Below are 20,556 nucleotides of genomic sequence, written 5' to 3' on the forward strand. Positions count from 1 at the left end.
TTCAGTTGGAGCGCTAACGAGCGAGTAACTCCGTTTATTTCTCAACGGGAAAACAGAACCAACATGGCGGGGAAAACACAACGAGAGAACAGAGCATGCGTAGCAAAATGTAAAGCGAACACAAGAGGGCGTTAACATGATTGTACATACAATAAACACACATAGTGGCGTTAGGCATCTCTATATGACGCCAATGCTGACTCCTTTTCATGGTTTGGGACTCATCCGTGAACAGACAAGGCCACACTTGTGACAAGCAGAATAGCCGTTATCTTCGTACAGGTGCGCAACACACGAGTGGACTAAGGATTAGAACATAAGGACTCAGAGACTGGCTGGTCAGCCATCTTGAAAAGGCACTTTTCAAAACGACTTCCGAGTAAGTAAATTAAATGTCGTTGTCACAAATACTTCAAAATAAAGGTCGATATTAATGCTCGGATGTTATTTATTCTCACTTATTGTCTATATAATTTACTCCCTATTTAATATCACAATACAATATCAAGACATTCTACCCAAAAAATAAACTTTACTATAGGCTGCGCTCTCTATCGGCGACGCGTTTTTGTGAAGTCGAAATTGACAACTTTGCTCGGCTGTGTGGTCATTCACCATTAAGAATAAACTAAATGTCGTTGTATAATCGACGACCGCAGATGAAAGCAATAACGACTCTGTCAACGGTTTATACCTATGTACGTCACAGAAACACATGGTCATTAGGGGGCGTGATTTATAGGTAGACCATAGACCATAACTTGAAGGGCAGACTTATACACGTGATATTTCAACACAAACAATAATATTTAACACGGACTGCAGATATTTGTTTTAACACGTGTCTGTTCATGAACACAATTCAGTAGATTGTCTCTGTAAATAAAACACGTTACTTTTCTCTTCTGACCCAATAACTTGGATTCTATATTCTTGCATTCGTAGACTTGTATTCACCAGCAAATTTGTAGAAACTATCTTGTAAGCAAACTAATTTTTTGACGTTCAAAGTTCCTTCACTGTGGAACAGCTGGAAAATCAAAAGAGTGGCGTTTAGTGAGTTTATAACTACTACTTTCCGGATAAATGAATAATAGACGAGAAGTCACACCGAGTGCGCAAACCTCCGCCATTAATACTACTTGCATATTCTCCTTAAGGTAGAGATGCAGGTTCGTGGGCACTTGGGAGTGATTTTTTTTTTGCTTTTTATTATCCAAACAGTCTTGGCTAAAGACTGTTCAAATTTTGTAGAATTGTGAATAATGGAACATACTTAAAAAACGATTTTAAAATATAGATAACAGGTTCAAACATTCTCTCTTTTGAATGCTTAACAAGATTTAGCAAGGATGTACATAAATAATAAAAAAGAAACATGGTGCAAAAAAGGAATGACGGGATCTCCATATTATGCACTATATTTAACATTTAACAAAACGATAATACATTTAAATTTGGAACTGTTACAGCCATTTTAATTATGAGCATTAGCAAACTTCTTACTGAGTGAAATGTTATGCAAATTAGCAATTATCTCAGTTTCTTTTTAGTGCACATCCCAGAACTTTAAAAAAATAGCTCCTAGACGCTTTGACCTTTTGTTTTGAAATTTTCACAAATGATTGACATATTTTGTTGAACATTGTTACAACAATCGTATAGACAACTAGCCTGGGTGTTAATTTATGCATAAACTTGAAGTAGCGAAATTTGAGCTGCCGCCCTACAAAATTGACAACTGGTAGAAATTTTTCAAGACGGCGCTTTCTTCATAGTACACAGATGTACCCATAAACCAATTTTGACAGGAAACGGGCTATTTTTTTTAAATCACTTTTGACCAAAAAATCACATTTTTGTGCATATTTCAAACTACAGTGTCCATAAAAAAAATACTAACAAAATTTTAAAATTCATACAATAAGCTTTCCGAAAATATATAGTTTTGGGGGCCAAGGGAGATCATCTTGGTTTCCTAATTAACTAATTAAAATACCTGTCAGGTAAACTGCATCTCTACCTTAATATATCAACCCAATTGTAAACAATCTTTCTTACAACAATCACTATTTAGCACATTAACATAAGCCTTCAATTTCTTTGGGAAAAAAGACAAAATGTAATCTTGAATAGCGCTATTCACTTAATGGTGTTGAAGGTTGTTGTTTTTTTTCATGACAAGAATATATACCAAGGGCAACCCAACTTGAAAATATCATAAGAATCCATATATGAACGGTTAGCGTTATAAATGAGAAATGCTGTTTTCACATCACTACCAATCAATGCATAACTGCTTACAGACAAACCAACGAACGATAAACGTAACCTCCTTGGCGGAGGAAATTGAATTCGTGAAGTCAAATGCGTTGTTATCCGGGGTTTCTTTTGTAAAATACAAATGTATCCGACTTCGTTCGAAAAACGCTGCGTTTGTTAATTAATTTACGGTTGAGCCAAAAACCAAAATAGGATAAACGACCAATGGTGAATTAATTTCAGGTCGAAAACGTGATAAACTTCACACACCAGTGGTTTGGCACATCTATATCATCAGAGGTACATTTCTTGGGGTTAGCAACTACAGTGACATAATACAAAGATCGCGTTTCAATCTCGCTCTCGCATAAGCATTCCAACTCAGAAAAATGCGAATGCGCATGCCCGAGGTAACTAGGATACTGGGATGTCCAGGTGAATCAAAATAGTTGCTCACGATATGACGGATTACGTTAACTATATTTTCTGTACATTTTCGATGTATTCATTTTTTTCACTATGAATATGATAATACATGTTTTATTACAAACCACCTATGTCATGTCAGAAGGTCGTAGCATCAGTCTCGCCATCTACGAGATGAGACTTGAATGGGATCTTGGCATAATGTCACCATACATCACTACGCGCGTTGCAAACCCCAAGTAATGTATCTCTGATATCATATAATACAACGTGTGAGGTTCACAGTAATTACGTCTTTGGTCAGTATATTCTAAACAACAGATAATTAATCAATAAATTAGTAAATAATATAGTCTACCTTCCGGGTACAGCCCAACTGTCACCAAATTCGGCAGCATCGGATGTCCTCGTTTTGTCAGTTTTAATGAAATCATTTTTGGGATTTCCGTCTGCGTTTCCCAGCATTCCACATATACTCCCGGTCAGTTGTGTGTCGCTCAGGGATACCATGACTTTGTTGGGCTTTCCGTTCCAGATGACGGAGATTTTTGGCTTTTTTATATGCACCACCAGATGTTTACCTTCTTTTCTAATGGAAACCATGTCATGGCCAAGGATAGTGACGGTGTCATTGTACAGTTTACCACCTATCTGAATGAAAAAACAGTGCGTGGTTTGGTGATGGAACAGTGTGTGGAAACATGAATATTTACATAGCAACTAATTTTAGATGGTTGTTAAGGCAGTGCGAATGTAAAATTGCCCATATGTTCGTAAACAAGACTATGTTAATTTCACTTTCTTTCAGCGCCCGATTTTAACTAGACGCATGTAGCCGGGAACAGCCACTGATGGCGCTGTATACATTTGAAACCTTTTTAGGCTTGCCTACGCTGATGCAAACTTACAGTGTAAAGGCCAGTAACACTTGTTAAATTTGGTGTCTGGTTTAGTATGATAGAAAGCGTGTACAGTCTTCAAATTACCACAATAGACAGAGTGATGGTCAAGACCGAATATACGTAATTATAGCGTTTCATAATAAATGCTTTCTATTAATAATTGCAATTTCCAATAATATTCATGATATGTCGACGTAGTAACCTCGATAAAAGTTATTTGCATATTGTGTACGCAGTGCGCATGATTCGGTCTATTTTTTCTGTATTCCACAACCAATGCGTCATCACATTTAGGTCAAATGCAATTTACGTTTTATGTAAGTGATGTTCAGCACCGTCAATGAGGTTTGTCAATCAAATCTCATTGATGGCGCTGAACGTTGTGTTTGCATTCAAAGCCCACACATAAGCATCGATACCAGATATATACACAAGCTAACAAGCCACACCAACCTAGCGACTGCTCAGATAGCAAAAGATTTGTACACACTCCAACCATGTCATACTTTGTAATATGCAATTACAATTCTGGTTCCCATTTTACAAGCGTTCGGGGTAATTTAATGTCCATTATATAGTTGTGTGTTTGATACGAAATGATTACAGCCAAAATATTTTTTTTAACTTTTAGATGAAGCTATTGTTTACTTACCATACACGACCGTACGCTGTATTGACTACATATAGAGCGCGCAATGTAAGTGAAACAAACAACGAGAAAACAGTAGGATACCCGCGTGTGCAGTTGCGGCAACCCTGTCCATTAAAGGATTATGGAAACTAAATATTTTTGGAGTTTTCTAAAGTTTAAAATGATCTGAGTTGCAGAAAAATATTGGTTCCTTCGAAAAGGAAGTGTTCTCTACTTAAAAAAAATATATATTAGCTGCTGCTGAGTGTTAGATGAAAAATTATTAACCATATCTTACCCGATCAACGAAGGCATTTAATTTTGCTATTGTCTTTACCGAAATTCACGTGAGGGCGCTATACCTAGGATCACTTACCCAGTATGAGTTGTCTTCCTGCAAATGTAACGCAGGAATCGTCTTGGCCTTAATGGTAATTCCAATCATCTTAGTTGACGGTTCAGCCGCTGATGTATTCTTTGTCTGAAAATCGGCGGTGATTTCAAAGGTTTTACGTGCACAATCGTTGACAAGTACGTATGTTTTACAAGTGCCTGTGAATTGGTATTGTCTTCCGTCGAATGTGACCATGTCTGGATCAGCGTCACCGCCGCCCCAACCTGAAACAATCAATACACTTTTTCCATAAGCTGCGCCCTCTAGCGAAGAAGCGCTTCTGTGACGTCATAATGACGTAGGTGGCTACAAGGACAGTTGTTAAGCTGGCATGTACTCGTTTATCATTTTCAATATAATTAATATTGTTTTAGTAAATCAGTATTTTTTATTAGCGGGCGGTCACAGATCAAATCAATATCAACGGCGTAAACGACGTCTTTTGACGTCATAATGGTAGTTCGTCGCTAGGGGGCGCGATTTATAGAAACAGTTGCAGTACGTGTTGTTTCATCCAAAGTACCTACGATTTACCCGAACTCACCAAACAATTGAATAGTTTAATTAAATAAATAAGATTGCTTTTCAAAATAGCTATTTCTAGCCATTTATTTTCATTGATTGATATAATGCAAGTGAAATTTGGTGATGGATCCCACTATAATTGAATTGATCGGAACCAGAAATAGTTAAAGAATTGTTTGAAGGCAACAATAGTAAATATGAATTTGTTATGCTAAGCAAGAAGACCTCATTATTATTTAATGTAAATATTGAGACCATGCCAAGTGTGTATGCGTGTACTCACATGTGTACGTCACGTCCAGGTACTTTGCCGTGTCATGGCACGCGTCACCAAACACATCTGTATTGACACCAATTACGCATTTCTCTTTTCTTTCACACAGACTTCGTACTATACTCAGAGAGTTTGCGCCACGACAGTTCAGATCGCCGGGCTTTCTGCTTGTGTTGCACATCTTCTCGTCCGTCCGCCCGAAGTTGGCCGCAATGACGCGTATGGACCGATCATCGCATTGCAGGGTCATATCACCGGGATCACAGGCAACGCTCTGAACCTGAAAACCTAATATAATTTAGAGATATTAGACATTATGATCATCTACAAAAATCTGAGGACCAGGAAAAGATATTTGGGGGTCCAATTTGAAAAAAAAACTCGATAACTCGGGTGTATAATACTGAACCAAAATGACATTTGTGGCACCAAATTCGTACGCGTGGGAATGTTAGAATGTTCATACTACGCAATGTGCACTGAAACATCCCCTAGAAGGCAGGAAAATGAATGTGTGGTCTACAAAAAATAATTGCATCGTTATTAGAATTGATGACGTAACATTTGTAATTTTTGCTCAGTACTAGTATTTAATAAATATGAACAAATTTATGAAATGCACAACATATACCATTTTAAAATAGTGCCATTACAACATAACCATAACCACTATATTTGTGTTTAGCTTTTGCAATAAGGGTTTGTTTCATGTTATTGCTCAGCAAACTTAGAAAAATAATGTGGTCACGAAAGACTGGTCAAATATCCAAATATTTTTGTGGTCATTTTTCATATGACTAAATTACCTTCGGTTACATATGGAAAGAAAAAAAACTTAAAGCGGATGAATTGCACGCGCGGGAATTGAGTCCCAAGCGACGATAACAACACCTGCTAAAAACTCAAAGGTTCAGGGGTAGACGCTTGTTAGTAAACAATGACACGCTATAGCTATCTGACGCATGCGCCGGTGACGACTCCCCCGCTTTAAATAGTCATAGCTGCCACGAATTATTAAGAATTCCTTATGCAATGAAAAATGTTCTTTAAAATCATGATGGTTCCCTATAGAACGTGTTTGTTGATTTTGTTCTTTAAGCTTTTCTCCCACAAATATTTCAAACTCCGAAAGATTGAAGACTTGTGTCTTGAGCAGTAATTAAATGCACTTGCTAACCGCCAATTCCAAACAGACAAACTTCTGTTCAATGTTTCGTTCAAAACCAAAATAAGTGCCGTTACTGAACAGATACAAATATAAAAGACCTCCTAGTTTAAACAATATTACCCACTGCCTCCGAATCAATCACTAAATAGTTAATTTGTGGGATTAACCTTTAAACAACAAGACGTCATAAAATGTCACGTGACTGATATACTACACATGTCTAGTACCCACCTTTTCTATTATAGTAATGCTGAAAAGAGAAAAACAAATATTACACGTTAATACAAAAATTATCGTAAAAACATTACAGACTTTTACCTGGTAAAAATTTAAATATAATTATAAAATATAAATCGAGATTATTGTCTGTGTAATTAGTGACTGGGGAACAGTTTATAGCGTTCTGTATAAACCACTACCGTATTGGAATATCAATGAATCGTCAACTTTTTGTAATACTACGCAAAAACTGATGATAACATTCATTTCGTTTGGTGAAAAGATGAACAACACAAATGCGCATGCGTCTTGAATTATTTGTACGTACTATTAATTCAAATTCATTATTCATGACTCCAATATGCACATTATGTGTTTGCGTGTTTTAACAAGGATAAAACACAATACAGTGTGTATATCTACAAACACTAAATGTTGTATTTTCTGCAAAATTAAAATATTAAAATGTATGTGTACTATGGTGAATGTGTATTTCAGCAATGCATGATGGGATTTCTTGCAGTGAAGACAAAACACAACTTCCGTCGTCGATAAACAGCGAAATTCGTGATGTTTTGATCAGTATAACGCGCGAACGTCGTAACTCCGGTTTTGATTTTTGGCCAGGTTACCCACAGAAAAATATATCGAACAAATAACTGTGCTTTATTCCTTGTGAATTGATTTTGTGTGGTTTGTGAATAGCCAACATTACAGTCCGAAATGTGCAATCAAGACCCCCCCCCCACCACCACCACCACCTTTGCATCAGTACTACAGTTAACAATGAAAGAAACGACCACGGAGCAAAATAATCAGAGCACTTGCATAATCATTGTTTCACCGATCGAATACTTATCTGTAATCACCAACATGCAGCATCTGTTCACCCTTGATATGTACAAATTTGCGAACCAATGTGGCGACCCCCACCATGCACGCATTCAGTTGTTACAATGTGTCTGAATGTGTACTTACCATGTTGCTGTTGTCAAGTTCTCTGATAGTCTCTGAACACACACGAACAATTGTCACAGCAAATATAATTGTTACTTGCCACATAGTGAATCTAAAACATATAAAACCATACACTGTATATAAAACCATACACTGTATATAAAACCATACACTGCATATAAAACCATACACTGTATATAAAACCATACACCGCATATAAAACCATACACTGCATATAAAACCATACACCGTATATAAAACCATACACTGCATATAAAACCATACACTGCATATAAAACCATACACCGTATATAAAACCATACACTGCATATAAAACCATACACTGCATATAAAACCATACACTGCATATAAAACCATACACCGTATATAAAACCATACACTGCATATAAAACCATACACTGCATATAAAACCATACACTGTATATAAAACCATACACCGCATATAAAACCATACACTGCATATAAAACCATACACCGTATATAAAACCATACACTGCATATAAAACCATACACTGCATATAAAACCATACACCGTATATAAAACCATACACTGCATATAAAACCATACACTGCATATAAAACCATACACTGCATATAAAACCATACACTGTATATAAAACCATACACTGCATATAAAACCATACACTGCATATAAAACCATACACTGCATATAAAACCATACACTGTATATAAAACCATACACTGTATATTGATGTGTACTGAGGAATGTTGGTAACACCACGGCGACGTTGTAATGAAAGCTGCTGGGATCGATAATTATATTATAAAGCAAAGGATAAAAGGTATTTGTAGTCCTTAATAATTATATAATCAAAATAACCAGACGTTTCGGACAAAGTATTCTTTCTCTATTCATACCTATCATCAAGAAAGAATATTGAATAATTCAGTTAACAAGGAGTACAATTACTTACTACCAATAGCTTTATAAATTGCAAGTATTAATGTTTTCTTTTCAGTAATAAAGACAATATACTAATTCCAAACTGCATTGATTAGACATTTTTAACATACATGTACTGTATACACGTATTTCATACTATGGGGTTGTCTCGATTTCATATTTCATTAAGTTAGCCAGATGTTACGTAATATCCTTAAAATGACGTGTACGTTACTGCCCCAATGATTGGGTAAGTTAAAATTTTGTTCTAAAAAGACATTTCAAACACAAGGGAAAGCTAAACGTTTCATTTTGATATAACAAGAATACATTATCTTCTAATTAACATAATCAATTTACTATGATATTGCAAAATATTAATATAAGTATCGCTGTCCCGAGGTGGGGTGAAATGTACACTACCATAGACTTAAACTGTATGTAGATGAAATACACAATGCACTATGAATATGACTAATGTACAAAGTCATAATTAGGTTATTCAACATTGTATTGCTTATGATGAATGAGCGTTAGAAAAAATAATCCAGGAACTAACATTACTTGAAGTGGTCCGATTTGGTGCGTAATTTTTGTGATGTAATTGAAGAGAGAGAGAGAGAGAGAGAGAGAGAGAGAGAGAGAGAGAGAGAGAGAGAGAGAGAGAGAGAGATGGTATGACTTGTGAAACAATATTGTTGGTATAACAATGTGTCTGTGTTGCAATTTACTAGTACTAAATTTATCTGTTGTCTTGGTAAATGCTGATTTTTACTAATATGTCGCGTTTGTAATTAACATATCATACAATCTAGTAAGTTGCCATATCTTCGAAAGATGAACTTGATTGAGCTGAAATGTTCTTTACTATAGGTACATACCAGCCACGTAATATTACATGCGAGATTATCGAATGTGACCCTTTTCGAAAGAACGCCTAAAATCGACTCGCCTTCACTCCACTATCGCAATCTTTAATTATGCATAATTCGACTCATTACAGTAGATTATATTTTACACATTTTCACCTGACTCGTACAATATTATGTGTGCTTATTAGTTACATTTATTCTGTCCTTAATGATTAATATGTTCTGTGTTCACTTTGATTAGTGCGTTAATATTAAGATGTTGTTTATTTAGTACAGAGAGAATGAAGATGCTACATTTCTTCCTCAGGCGTATCCAGCCAATCGATACACGTACGAAAATAAAAACAATGAAATAGACGAGCTTGTTAGGATAATGAGTCCAATAGTGAGATTCAGAATCCGGTTCCGGACAAAAAACTAGTAGATTTGAGTGCCCCAGGGAGCCAGCTCAGGGAGTCTATCTTACACAAGCCCTTTTTATATATTAACTTTCCTAAATGCTTCATTGGGCATTATGTCTCTAACAAAGGATGAGAAAAAACATTAGTCAGTGTCTTAAGTACACATTGCGCAGAATTGCGTCTATAACGCATATATTATTCATAATAATGATTATAAATATGTAATAAAGATAAATATGTTTGAAGTCAATTTCTTAGCATGGTCGGCATATTTAGCAGTGTATTTTTTCTAAAAATCAAAAGGTTTTATTGACTGAACTTAAAGGGCGGCAGTCGTCGTGCCGCGTCCTTTATTGTTGTTTATTTACTTGAAATTCGAACATGCGCAGCGCGACGTCCACCACCCTTTAACTTTTGAAATGTGCGTTACATATTCAGTAGATAGACATATTAATAAAGCATTGAATTCATAAATGATCAAGTTCATTACTTTCATGTCATATGTGTTCAGCAAATGGTGGACTGCCATCATTTGATAAAATATCACAGCGTGACACGACTTGACACTCGTCCACACAATAGCACAACATGCTTAATATCACGGGCACTATGTGTTATTTATGAATATTTTTATTACGAAATACCGAAACATTTCTCACACAGATTCAATATCCACAGACGAGATAAACTGGTACGTATAGCATACCTACCTATTTTTTAACACCGCGACATACGCACAAAATAACCGCAACAACACACTAGTATCAGGCGCGTCACGATACGATGTTTATAACGTAGTCATTTTTTTCACTTATGTGACGGGCTAACCAATTTAGTATAAGATAATTTCAATGCGGTTTAGTCTGACTGGTCTGATTGGTATTAATGGAGATTGGTGGCATATGCAGAGAACGAATGACAAATACTCTATGACGACATATGTCATTTTCAGGTCACACACAGATAAAATAATACTGTCAATATGTGGATATGTAATATCCGTAGTAAATATACATAATTTCTAAACCACTGGAATCAAACTTTTCAAAAAGTGTGCTTTTTTCATTAATAATTCTTTAGATGTGTGATACACCATGCTAGCAGGGTTTTAAAATTGAGTTCATGTCTTTAGATATAATATATACCGTTAATAGAGATTACTTTTGTGCTGCATTTGAAAATGAGATTAGTGTTAACGAATTAAGTAATTGCCTTTCTTCGTATGTTAAATGGATTATTGGTATTTGAGATTAACGATTACTGTTTGTAAAAATCCGTCTAGGCGTAATTTTGACAGTTACGTAAACTAAATCATGGAAATAACTGGATTCGGAGCAATCATAATTGCGATGCTTTTTTGCGACCAAATATACATGTTTTAAATATGACACGTTATTCCTGTTGTTAATATCACCATTTTGAAATAAATTAAAAAATATATATGTACAAACTTACGCTAAAGAGTATTCAAGAAATAACTACTGCATCACCACTTCAAGTTGCTCGGTAATAGTCTCAATATTGAATAATTTGGACGGTAAATTGGAATTCATGAAATTGAACCTATAATCGCATGTGTCATTCATTCAAGCTGTTATGTTGATTTATGACGTCATGTGTGGACGTCACCTGTATTAGAATTGCTTTGGAGATTATATCCGTTAGGAAGGCAATGCCCATTATAATCCCATGAGCAAACAAACAAGTCATTCACTACTGAACCTTCGATCAGTCACGGTTAGTAACCATCACGGTTACTGAAAAAGTGTAACTATGGTAACCATGGATCAGTGCACAACCACCTAAAATGCGCATCCACTGAATTTCCAGCAAAGAACACACAATTTCACGCGTACGGGCAAATATGTCCATGGATAGGTAACAACTTGAAAAGTAGTATAAAACAGCGAGTTATTTCAAAAGCAGAGCAAAATGATGAATTACGCTCAAATATAAATAAATGCTCATTTTAATAGTCATTGAAAACTAAAAATCAGTCTTTTAATACACTCGAACTATAACGTTTTGCAGAATTGTGAATGAAGGCATTATGTGTATTATGAACAGTAGAAATTTATAATGTTAAAAGACGGGTGAAAAGCGATTTTAAAGTGGGAATGTGCAACTCGACATTTTAACAGTATGTAAGCAGTTTTGTTATTTGTTGTATCATGAACTCTATAATGCGACTATCTGTATGTGTACAGAACGATGTTCGCTGAGTTACACGGGGTTTCTGTGCAGCATGGAGCTCCATGTGTGTAGCTCGCTGACTTGACAGTGAATGGCTTGGATAGTTTGTTCTGTACTATGATCTTTAACGTAGCAGGTGGATGTATGTACGTGCGCCACATACGACAGCAAAAAGAAAAAATCATGTACATTCGTTTACCATGTTGAAAACTGGATTAGTTCAGCGTAGTACAGACGACTTAGTTTACATGAATGTCCACGAATGTAATAATCATTACCATTGATTCGATTATTTAAAACGTTAGATATTTAAATCATTAGTTCTATGTTTGACAAAGCCCACTGTTCATGTTTTTACAACGTCGTTAAAGAAACCCTATCTGTATTGGTATATGGCCATATATATTAATGGGGATATGTTGAGAACTCAAACTACAAACTCCCAGTTGACAACATGGAGTAATGACCTCATTCCTTTAAAACTGGTTTCACATAATATGAAATTAATAAAAGTCTAGTTTCTAAAAATAAAAAATAAATAATATCTTTTCAAAAATGGAGATGATTTAGTCATAATTTTGTTGGTAATATTTGAAAAGTTTGACGCAGCTTAGTACTCACTGTTTTTTAGTGACCGTGCTCTGAAGGGAACAGTCCGCCATTTCAAAACTGCGTGGTTGTTCGCTATAATTCAACTCACTGATATAAGACTTGTTTTTATTTTGTAGCATACTAATTAAAACAGATTCGAATACAAGCATTCCGCCCCTGGTAAAAAGTTATTAAAATTATATACGGGATTACATCGCCCCTAGATATAAATTGTGATGGGAATACCATATTTCAATGAATTCTGCTTTTTAAACGACGGACCATCGAATAATTTGAATATCTGAAACAATCTCTGAAATCAACATAGAAGGAGTTAATAAAAACTCAATCAGTCAATCGACGTATATGGATTCGTACACTAATTATATAACAATCTGGCCTCCTCTATTTTACCTTGTTACGTTGTAACTCTCACAATGAACTTCTCATGAGTTTTATCGCAAATAGTATTCAGTTTATAAAGGCACTGTGGTTTACATCATCTCATCCATTTCATTGCGTGAAGGTAAAAAAATCGAATTTTTACTCAGACATCATTGATTATAAAAGTCATTTTGAAATTCAACATGTACAAGTACTGACAACAAATGTATACACCATATGTACCAATCGCCAGGTTGATGTGGTCGTATCATTTGGTATTGGTGACGTCATTCGAAATGCGATGCTGCAATGTTATTGTAGATGCTACAACATAACGACCAGATTCCTGTACTTCATGGTACAAGCAAAAACTATTTTGATTAGGATTAGGATGTCAGTTGCTATAGCACCTTAATCTCTCAGTTGGATTTTAATAAGTGCAGATAACAGCTGCAGCCAAAACGTAATACACAGATTCCCATCTCTAGAGTACATGGGACATGGTAAACACAAACGAACTGATGACCCACGTCGTCTGAACGCATTTCATGATATGTACCGATTGGACAACTACACTTAAAGTCGGTAGTCGTCGTGCCACGCATGCGCTAGATATATGGGTCTCATATAAACAAAGAAGGCGACTTTGACTGTCGGTGGCTAAAAATCGGTGTGAGGTATTTCTTTCATAGACAACAATTTTGTCCCGTTCGTTGCTGGAAACACGAATCAAATCAATGTCGACGCTGTGGACGACGCCCGCCGCACCCGTGTATATCACAGAAACCCTTCTTCGCTTAGACTTATGATAACGGTACATTTATACTATGGTGCGAAACAACATAGATTTGTTTGTTTTTCTTCTCTAGTGTCTTTGGTTTAACGTTCAAATTTTGTAACTCGAATGTTAATTAACAGTTAATCTAATTTCTTGTTATGTGAAACATAAAACGTTAAACAAAACAAAAAATATATGTTGCCCGTAAAGTTCGGTTAACTGTTATTTGAACCACAGTCTCTCTATGATAGAGGGACTGTGTTTGGACATTGAGTTTCAATTTGGGCGTGGCTTAGCAAAAGCGGGCGTGGTTTCTAAAATATGGGATTACTCGTTTTTGTAACTTGATGTTTTTGTAACTCAATGCTCATAACTCGGTGTCCGTAACTCGAACAATTCAGCATCTCATCCAATCTTAACACCAAGCCATTTTGGATTTAAGATAATTAAATATTGTGAAATTATAATTGAAATCAAACATGTAGACATATTCTCAAAATAAGTCAAAACATAGTTGTCCCTGTACTTGAACTGATGTAGCCAGTATTTTATTCTGAAATGTATATTGGTCTAGTTGTATAATTAAAATGTTGACCAAACTCCAAAAAATGAACTTGGCTCTTAAACTACTTTCGTTCTTCAATTTTGTATTCTCCACTTATTGGCAGCGTCATATGTACACACTGAAAATATTATTTTATTATTTTTTTTAATATTCTCATGTGATTTGCATAAATAATGAGGCCATCCAACATGTATTCATATCTTTGAAGACACAATCTAGGTGTTGACATAATTCATTGATTTAAATAATCCAACTTATTGCCAAATCAATAACGCTTAAAGGGCGGTGGTCGTCGTGTCGCGTTCTGTTCGATATGGGACTCATAGCGACGTATACATCGCGTGTAAAAACACTGTTTATTTACATGAAATTCGAACATGCGCTGGGCGACGACCACCGCCCTTTAAGTTGAAGCTTATCATTTCCACTTTGCGAATATAAGATACATAGTCACAGAAAGAGCTGTGTAAAAATTATGTGTTTCCTAAAATTATGAAATACTGAAAGTTAAATATGAACCCTTTCCATACATTTCATTTTGAGAGAACTGGAAGTTCTTATAAACAAACATACATACAAAACCTCCTAACTCAGTTCAAATCTAACACAATTGCTACGTTCACTCGACAGTATTTTATCGGAGCCCAACGGCTCAAGCCAGCAAAAATGAGGCTTGTGTAAATTCATATTGTACAGTTAATTTCTCACCCACATATTTGCATAAGTTGGATTACAACTTTACTATGCAGACATTCGAAACAGGCTAATTGGATTGGTTATTTAGAAAGCTCGTTCCCAATTTTCTTAGAAAGTCGTGTATGCGATGTTTACACCGTTCACATGAATTTGACGGAATACTTCGTGCTAAGGCTTTCTCATGAAAATCGTTTGTGAAAATATTAACCCGTTCAGGGAACGGAATTATTTCTAAAAGTCACGCCCTCAAACAACATCTGTGGTTGAAACCGTCAACTAAGATTATCTTTTTGAAAGAGTTTAAAATACTTAGATGACGATCTACTACATAACGGAACACAGATGTCGATTTGAAGAACATTGTCTTCACCCATATACGCCATTTTGACGTAACACAAGCGCTTCGACACTAGAGGGTGCATTTTGTAGGAATGATGTATTACCCAACTCCCACCTTTAGCGAAAGCATCAAACTCTGTAAGGGAATGAGCATAACTCAAATTCCTGATCGGATTTGATTTCACACGTGAATAACTGACCTTGACAAAATATGAGATATTACAGTTGAATAGCTTTTAATTTGGATTTGCAAATTATTAAACAAATATTTAAAGATTATTTTTTTTGCATTCTTTTTGTTAGTTGCTTGGGGAATATCTAGAAAAGCGTTAAACCCGCTCACCAGCGACAGGATTATATTAGTCAATCACCTAAACCTTACATGCTTTGAAAAAGAAAGCCGCAACATTAATATGAATGAGCTCTTCCCTGTACTTTGCAGGGTTACGAAATCCGTACTGCATAATTCATTTGCGAGCAAGCCTTTCCTTCACAGAATATCTGGATGCGGCTCGTCGTAACAGTGCCAGAACTACGATATGAGCACAAGTTCATCTCCATATTACCAGGTAAGCCATGTTTTGAAATATGGCTCGTAAAACTGTATGTCTAATTCCATCAGTTTTTTTCTTCTAAATTTCAAACTGCAGGCCAAGTTTATATTACACTGCACACATTGTGTATACGTATATTTGCTGCATGTGAAGCACGTTTTTTTCCTCTTTCTTTCATTAATCATGTCTTTTATCAGGGATTTGTTGTATTTGCATATAATTACATTGGCTTACGGTTCACAGTAGGTACAGCCTAAATGTTAAATTCTTTTCTGTCAAACCTGAATATTGTACTAGTATTTCCCGTTAAACCTCGAGAGGTTCCAATAATGTTGTCTGCGAGATATGTTCGCCTTCTACATTGCACATCATTTATCTTACTTTGCTGTCAAGTCATTTCAGACTATACACCAATGGTAATGTATATTTACTGTGAAATTTGAGTGCATTTAATCATGAAAATAATTGTCATTTTCTGAAAATATATGTTGAATTGTTCGAGCTACAGACATTAAGTTACAAAGAACATTTAGAAAGAACTCCCGTGTGTTGAATGTATTGGAGGCATGAAGTACAAATAAGGAATACTGTGTTTATTAGTTTAATTAAAATTTGATGAGTGGTACCCAGGTTATCTGTAGAGGACCTATAAATTAGATAATTTATGGAAATTAGGTAAATTTCACCCTAAACTGAACATCTAAATGCCTTATCCCTAACACCAGTATGTACCAAGTTTTATTGAATCTGATGACTGGTTGAGATATTGGTGGAAAAGTTAAATATTGGCCATTATCACATACCTCGTATTGCGCGGCCTTGTAACGCTATGTGAAGTGCGCCCTCACTTCATAGCAATAATTTCGTAATAGTAGTTTATAAATTAATAAACGCTGCTCGGACTGATAAATATGATATATAGAAGATAATATATGGTAATCGTAGTCCTAAATAACTATTAAAAATAGCTAGACATTCCGAGAAATGGCTCTTTATCGATAGCATAGAAGAAAATGTTAAAACGTACGTTATCTTCTATATAGCAATAATTTCCCTTATCACGCCTGGCACAGCGTGCTCGGCTTTGACCCTTTAAAACAAAACGCGTCATTCTAAATTCATCGTGTGTTTGAGGTCACCCTGTGGTAAAATTGTAATTACACCTATAAGGTACATGTATATGATAAAACCTTTATGGACTGGATCTGGCTTTTGTTTCCCTCGGTCGTACGGTTTACGCACCCGGCTTACGCACCCTCGCAAGCTCGGACGCTTCCGCCGCACAACACCTGGACGCAAAAGCCGTATCCAGTCCATAAAATTAACTGATTTGCAAAACAGGTCATTAATATACATTTCAACCCCAAACTAATCCGGTCTTTGCATTATCTCAGAGCATCTATGTACCAGATTTCATTGAAATATGTTGAACAGTACTCTAGAAACAAGTGAAATTGCTTACAATTTGCAAATTGATATTCAAATTAGGCAATTAATATGCAAGGGATTTGAACTAAAAACTAATCAGGTTTGGGCATTATTCTAGAGCATCTATGTACCAAGTTTCGTTGAAATATGTTCAATGGTACAGGAGAAACAAGTGAAAATGTCTAAAATTGGACAATTAATATGTAAATTAGGTAATTAATAAGCATGGATTTCAACCACAAACTAATCAAATCTACGCATTATTCCATGACATCAATGTAATAAGTTTCATCAAAATCTGTTTAATAGCACACCAGAAAAAAAATGAAAAGGCTTAAAATTGGCTAATTAATATGCAAATCGGGAAATTGATATGCCAATTGATTTCAACCAAACACTAGTCAGGTCAGAGCCTTAGGCAAAAAAAAAATTGTTTTGTTGCCCTCAGCGACCAACCGAAAAACATGAAATATCGGGTGGTGTGTTTTTTTCCTATATACCTCAGCTATTTACAATACCCTTAGTTTTCATGAGTTTTAAAAAAAAGAAAATCCGACCGACCCAATTTTTCAATTTTCCGACTTAAGGGCAACAAAAGTTTTTTTTTTTTTTTTGACCTTATCCCAGAGCATATATGTACAAAGTTTCATTAAAATAATAGGTTCTTGAGATACCAGTGGAACAGACACACGCAATAACCACAGACTCCCATTGTGTTCTTTGCACACAGGAGTAAAAAATGACCTCACCCAAATTTAACTGTATTAAGGTAATACAGTTAACATAACTTCTAGTTACGGGCAATATACATTTTAGTCTTTGTAGGAATCTGAAAAAGGCGTTTCACAACTTGTCCCTTATTTAGTTTTATGCGTCATTCAAGATGGCGGCCCCCTTGTAGTAAATATCGTATTTAATTTATTATCACGTGTGCGCCAGCTGACTGTGGGCTAAACCAAATGACACATTTACACCCACCCCACCCCAGACACACACACAAACGCACCCAATGTAACAACACAATTTTCAATTTAAAATGTGCTTTAATATTTTCATAAAAGGCTGTTTGACATCTTTCTTTAGAATCAGCAGAAATACACACATAATATGCAACAATAGAAAGACTTCACAAAAAGATCTTGTATAGTCACTTATGTCAAACTATTTGCTAGAGTTGCCACTCTAAATTGTAAGTATAGGTATCCTATCTAAAAACAAGTTACAATCCCGAAAGTTTTAGAATTTTAAATAGCAATTTCAAATATTCCATAATAAACATGATTGTGCCATCACATATTGTATTTACTCTATTAAAAGTGAATTTTTCCCATTAAAATAATTTACAGAACAGAAAACATTAAGTTGATATGTTTCTAAAAATAAACTGAAGCAAGCTTTTCAACTGAAATGAACACTTCTAGAACATCCAATATGGTAACTACATTCAATCAGATTTTTTAGTTTAGCAGACCACCAAACCGGGCAGTATATGATGAATATAGTCGAAGCATTGACACAACTTCCTTCTTTAACTTTCTACGTAATTTGTATTTGTATACTAGTTACTGAAAGCATATCAAGTCCTCTTTGCTCTAAACAGGACTGTATCTGTATACTATGATAGAATCAACCAATTGGAAATCATGTTACAATGAAGTTGTCTGTCACACGTATTCTCATTGGTTGAATATAGACACGTCCAGATGTTATTTCAGTAACCAGCATAGTAGAACGAATAGCAATTGTAATAAATATATACAAGACCTTAAACATGTCTTGAATTTGGTCCCAAATTACTTGGACAAAATCAAAAAAGGTCTCCTAGCTTGTCAACAAATCCACAAAAGGCCATTTTGCTTGTCGACAAAAGTGCATCTTCTTATCAGCATACAATTGAATAAATAAAAGTTTTTTTTTTACATAACAATTTTCAGGCAATGATTGACCAATCATAAATCATCTTATATTTTCCACAGACGTCGGCCAATCAACAAGTGGGTTGCATTCTACACATGTTATGCATAAAATAGATAGTAAAGTAATTTCAACAAAATTGAAATAGAAAACAATCATTATCAAATTAATGAAAAAATGCTCACAGCACACCAAATACCCACAAAATTACCTTAAAAATAGAAGAAAAAAAACATTAAACCACTTGGTGACGCACTTCAAAGTTACTGTTGATGAGGCTGTAAAATTTTTCAATTTATTGTTTATTCTCTTTAAGAAATTCTAAAACAGAATTTAACAAAATAGTAAAAACATCGCTGAAAAGTGAATCTTCAAAAAGGGTGTGTGTAAGGCAGTTATAATATTGTCCCCCTCCTGTTTCACTTGTAAGTTTCAGAGACGTAGAGCTTCAGTAGAAATGTACACATACAATTCAGGTATTACTTTGAGAAACTTGACATCAGGCGATACACACATGTCTTTTGTCCAACAGTTATTTGTTATCAGAAGAGCGCCCTCAAGTATCGTATAAATAGCTGTCAACAGAGGGCGCTATAAATCAGCTTCTTCCATGTTATTCAAGTCTAAAATTTGAATGAAAAAAAACAAGATATTAATGAAAATAATTGGCATTGATTTCAACCCTGTAAAAGTAAAATACGCTAAATTAAATCTATGTGAACATGTAAAAATAACCTTTCCTTGACAAATTCGTGAAATTAAAACAATGAATATGCTCAAAACATTAAAATAGAGAAATTAAATGTCAGTGAAAATAAATGGTTTTACAGTAAAATCAAATGTGGAGCTTGATGGAACCATGCATAAATGCACTGTACACCATGACAGGAAAATTTAGAACAACAAATTTTACAATATTTCAGTAGAAAAAACATATTTTATGCTAGCAACACGAGTCTATTGAATACACACATTTGTCACTGTTTCTATTTATTATCCTCTATGCCCACAGAAAGAATTAATACACACATAAATAAACAACAGCTGGACATATTTTCATTGCTGTCTGGGAAACAAAAAATACATTGATGTATATTTTCAATATCAGTTCATCACCATGGTAACGAGGATTAACAAGTATTTTTGCAATACACAGCC

General features: G+C 35.1%; 2 protein-coding genes across 3 annotated transcripts in view; both read right to left on the reverse strand.

The window, feature by feature from the left end:
* On the reverse strand, window positions 1-12,904 carry LOC102800519 (zonadhesin-like). Of its 2 annotated transcripts, none has more exons than XM_078011794.2 (7): window positions 12,771-12,904; window positions 7,780-7,870; window positions 6,814-6,832; window positions 5,424-5,702; window positions 4,598-4,839; window positions 3,047-3,339; window positions 1-1,030 (listed from the first exon to the last, which is right to left on the reverse strand). In XM_078011794.2, exons 1-7 carry the CDS (start codon window positions 12,878-12,880, stop codon window positions 1,006-1,008), a joined length of 1,059 nt encoding a protein of 352 aa, XP_077867920.1. In that variant the 5' UTR covers window positions 12,881-12,904; the 3' UTR covers window positions 1-1,005. The 2 variants fall into 2 exon arrangements, with proteins under 2 accessions (XP_077867920.1, XP_006820201.2); XM_006820138.3 differs by lacking the exon at window positions 12,771-12,904 and adding an exon at window positions 10,667-10,791.
* A 5,603-nt stretch (window positions 12,905-18,507) lies between these two features.
* The window catches only part of LOC100377834 (uncharacterized), a 43,118-nt gene continuing 41,069 nt past the window's right edge, over window positions 18,508-20,556 (reverse strand). Inside the window, exon 4 of the mRNA XM_006820126.3 lies at window positions 18,508-20,021. The gene's annotated coding sequence lies outside the window, so the exon portion shown is untranslated. The remainder of the gene's footprint in view (window positions 20,022-20,556) is intronic.

The sequence above is a fragment of the Saccoglossus kowalevskii genome, chromosome 18 (assembly GCF_978046115.1).
Source record: "Saccoglossus kowalevskii chromosome 18, keSacKowa6.1, whole genome shotgun sequence".
NCBI classification, from domain to species: domain Eukaryota; kingdom Metazoa; phylum Hemichordata; class Enteropneusta; family Harrimaniidae; genus Saccoglossus; species Saccoglossus kowalevskii.

Excerpts from the sequence above, each read along its gene's own strand:
- LOC102800519 (XM_078011794.2), bottom strand. The coding sequence starts at position 12,880 with ATGCTACAAAATAAAAACAAGTCTTATATCAGTGAGTTGAATTATAGC. Across the intron at positions 7,871-12,770 it reads AGCACGGTCACTAAAAAACA|ATTCACTATGTGGCAAGTAA; the intron begins GTGAGTACTAAG and ends TATATGTTTTAG. Across the intron at positions 1,031-3,046 it reads AGTTGGGCTGTACCCGGAAG|CTGTTCCACAGTGAAGGAAC; the intron begins GTAGACTATATT and ends TTGATTTTCCAG.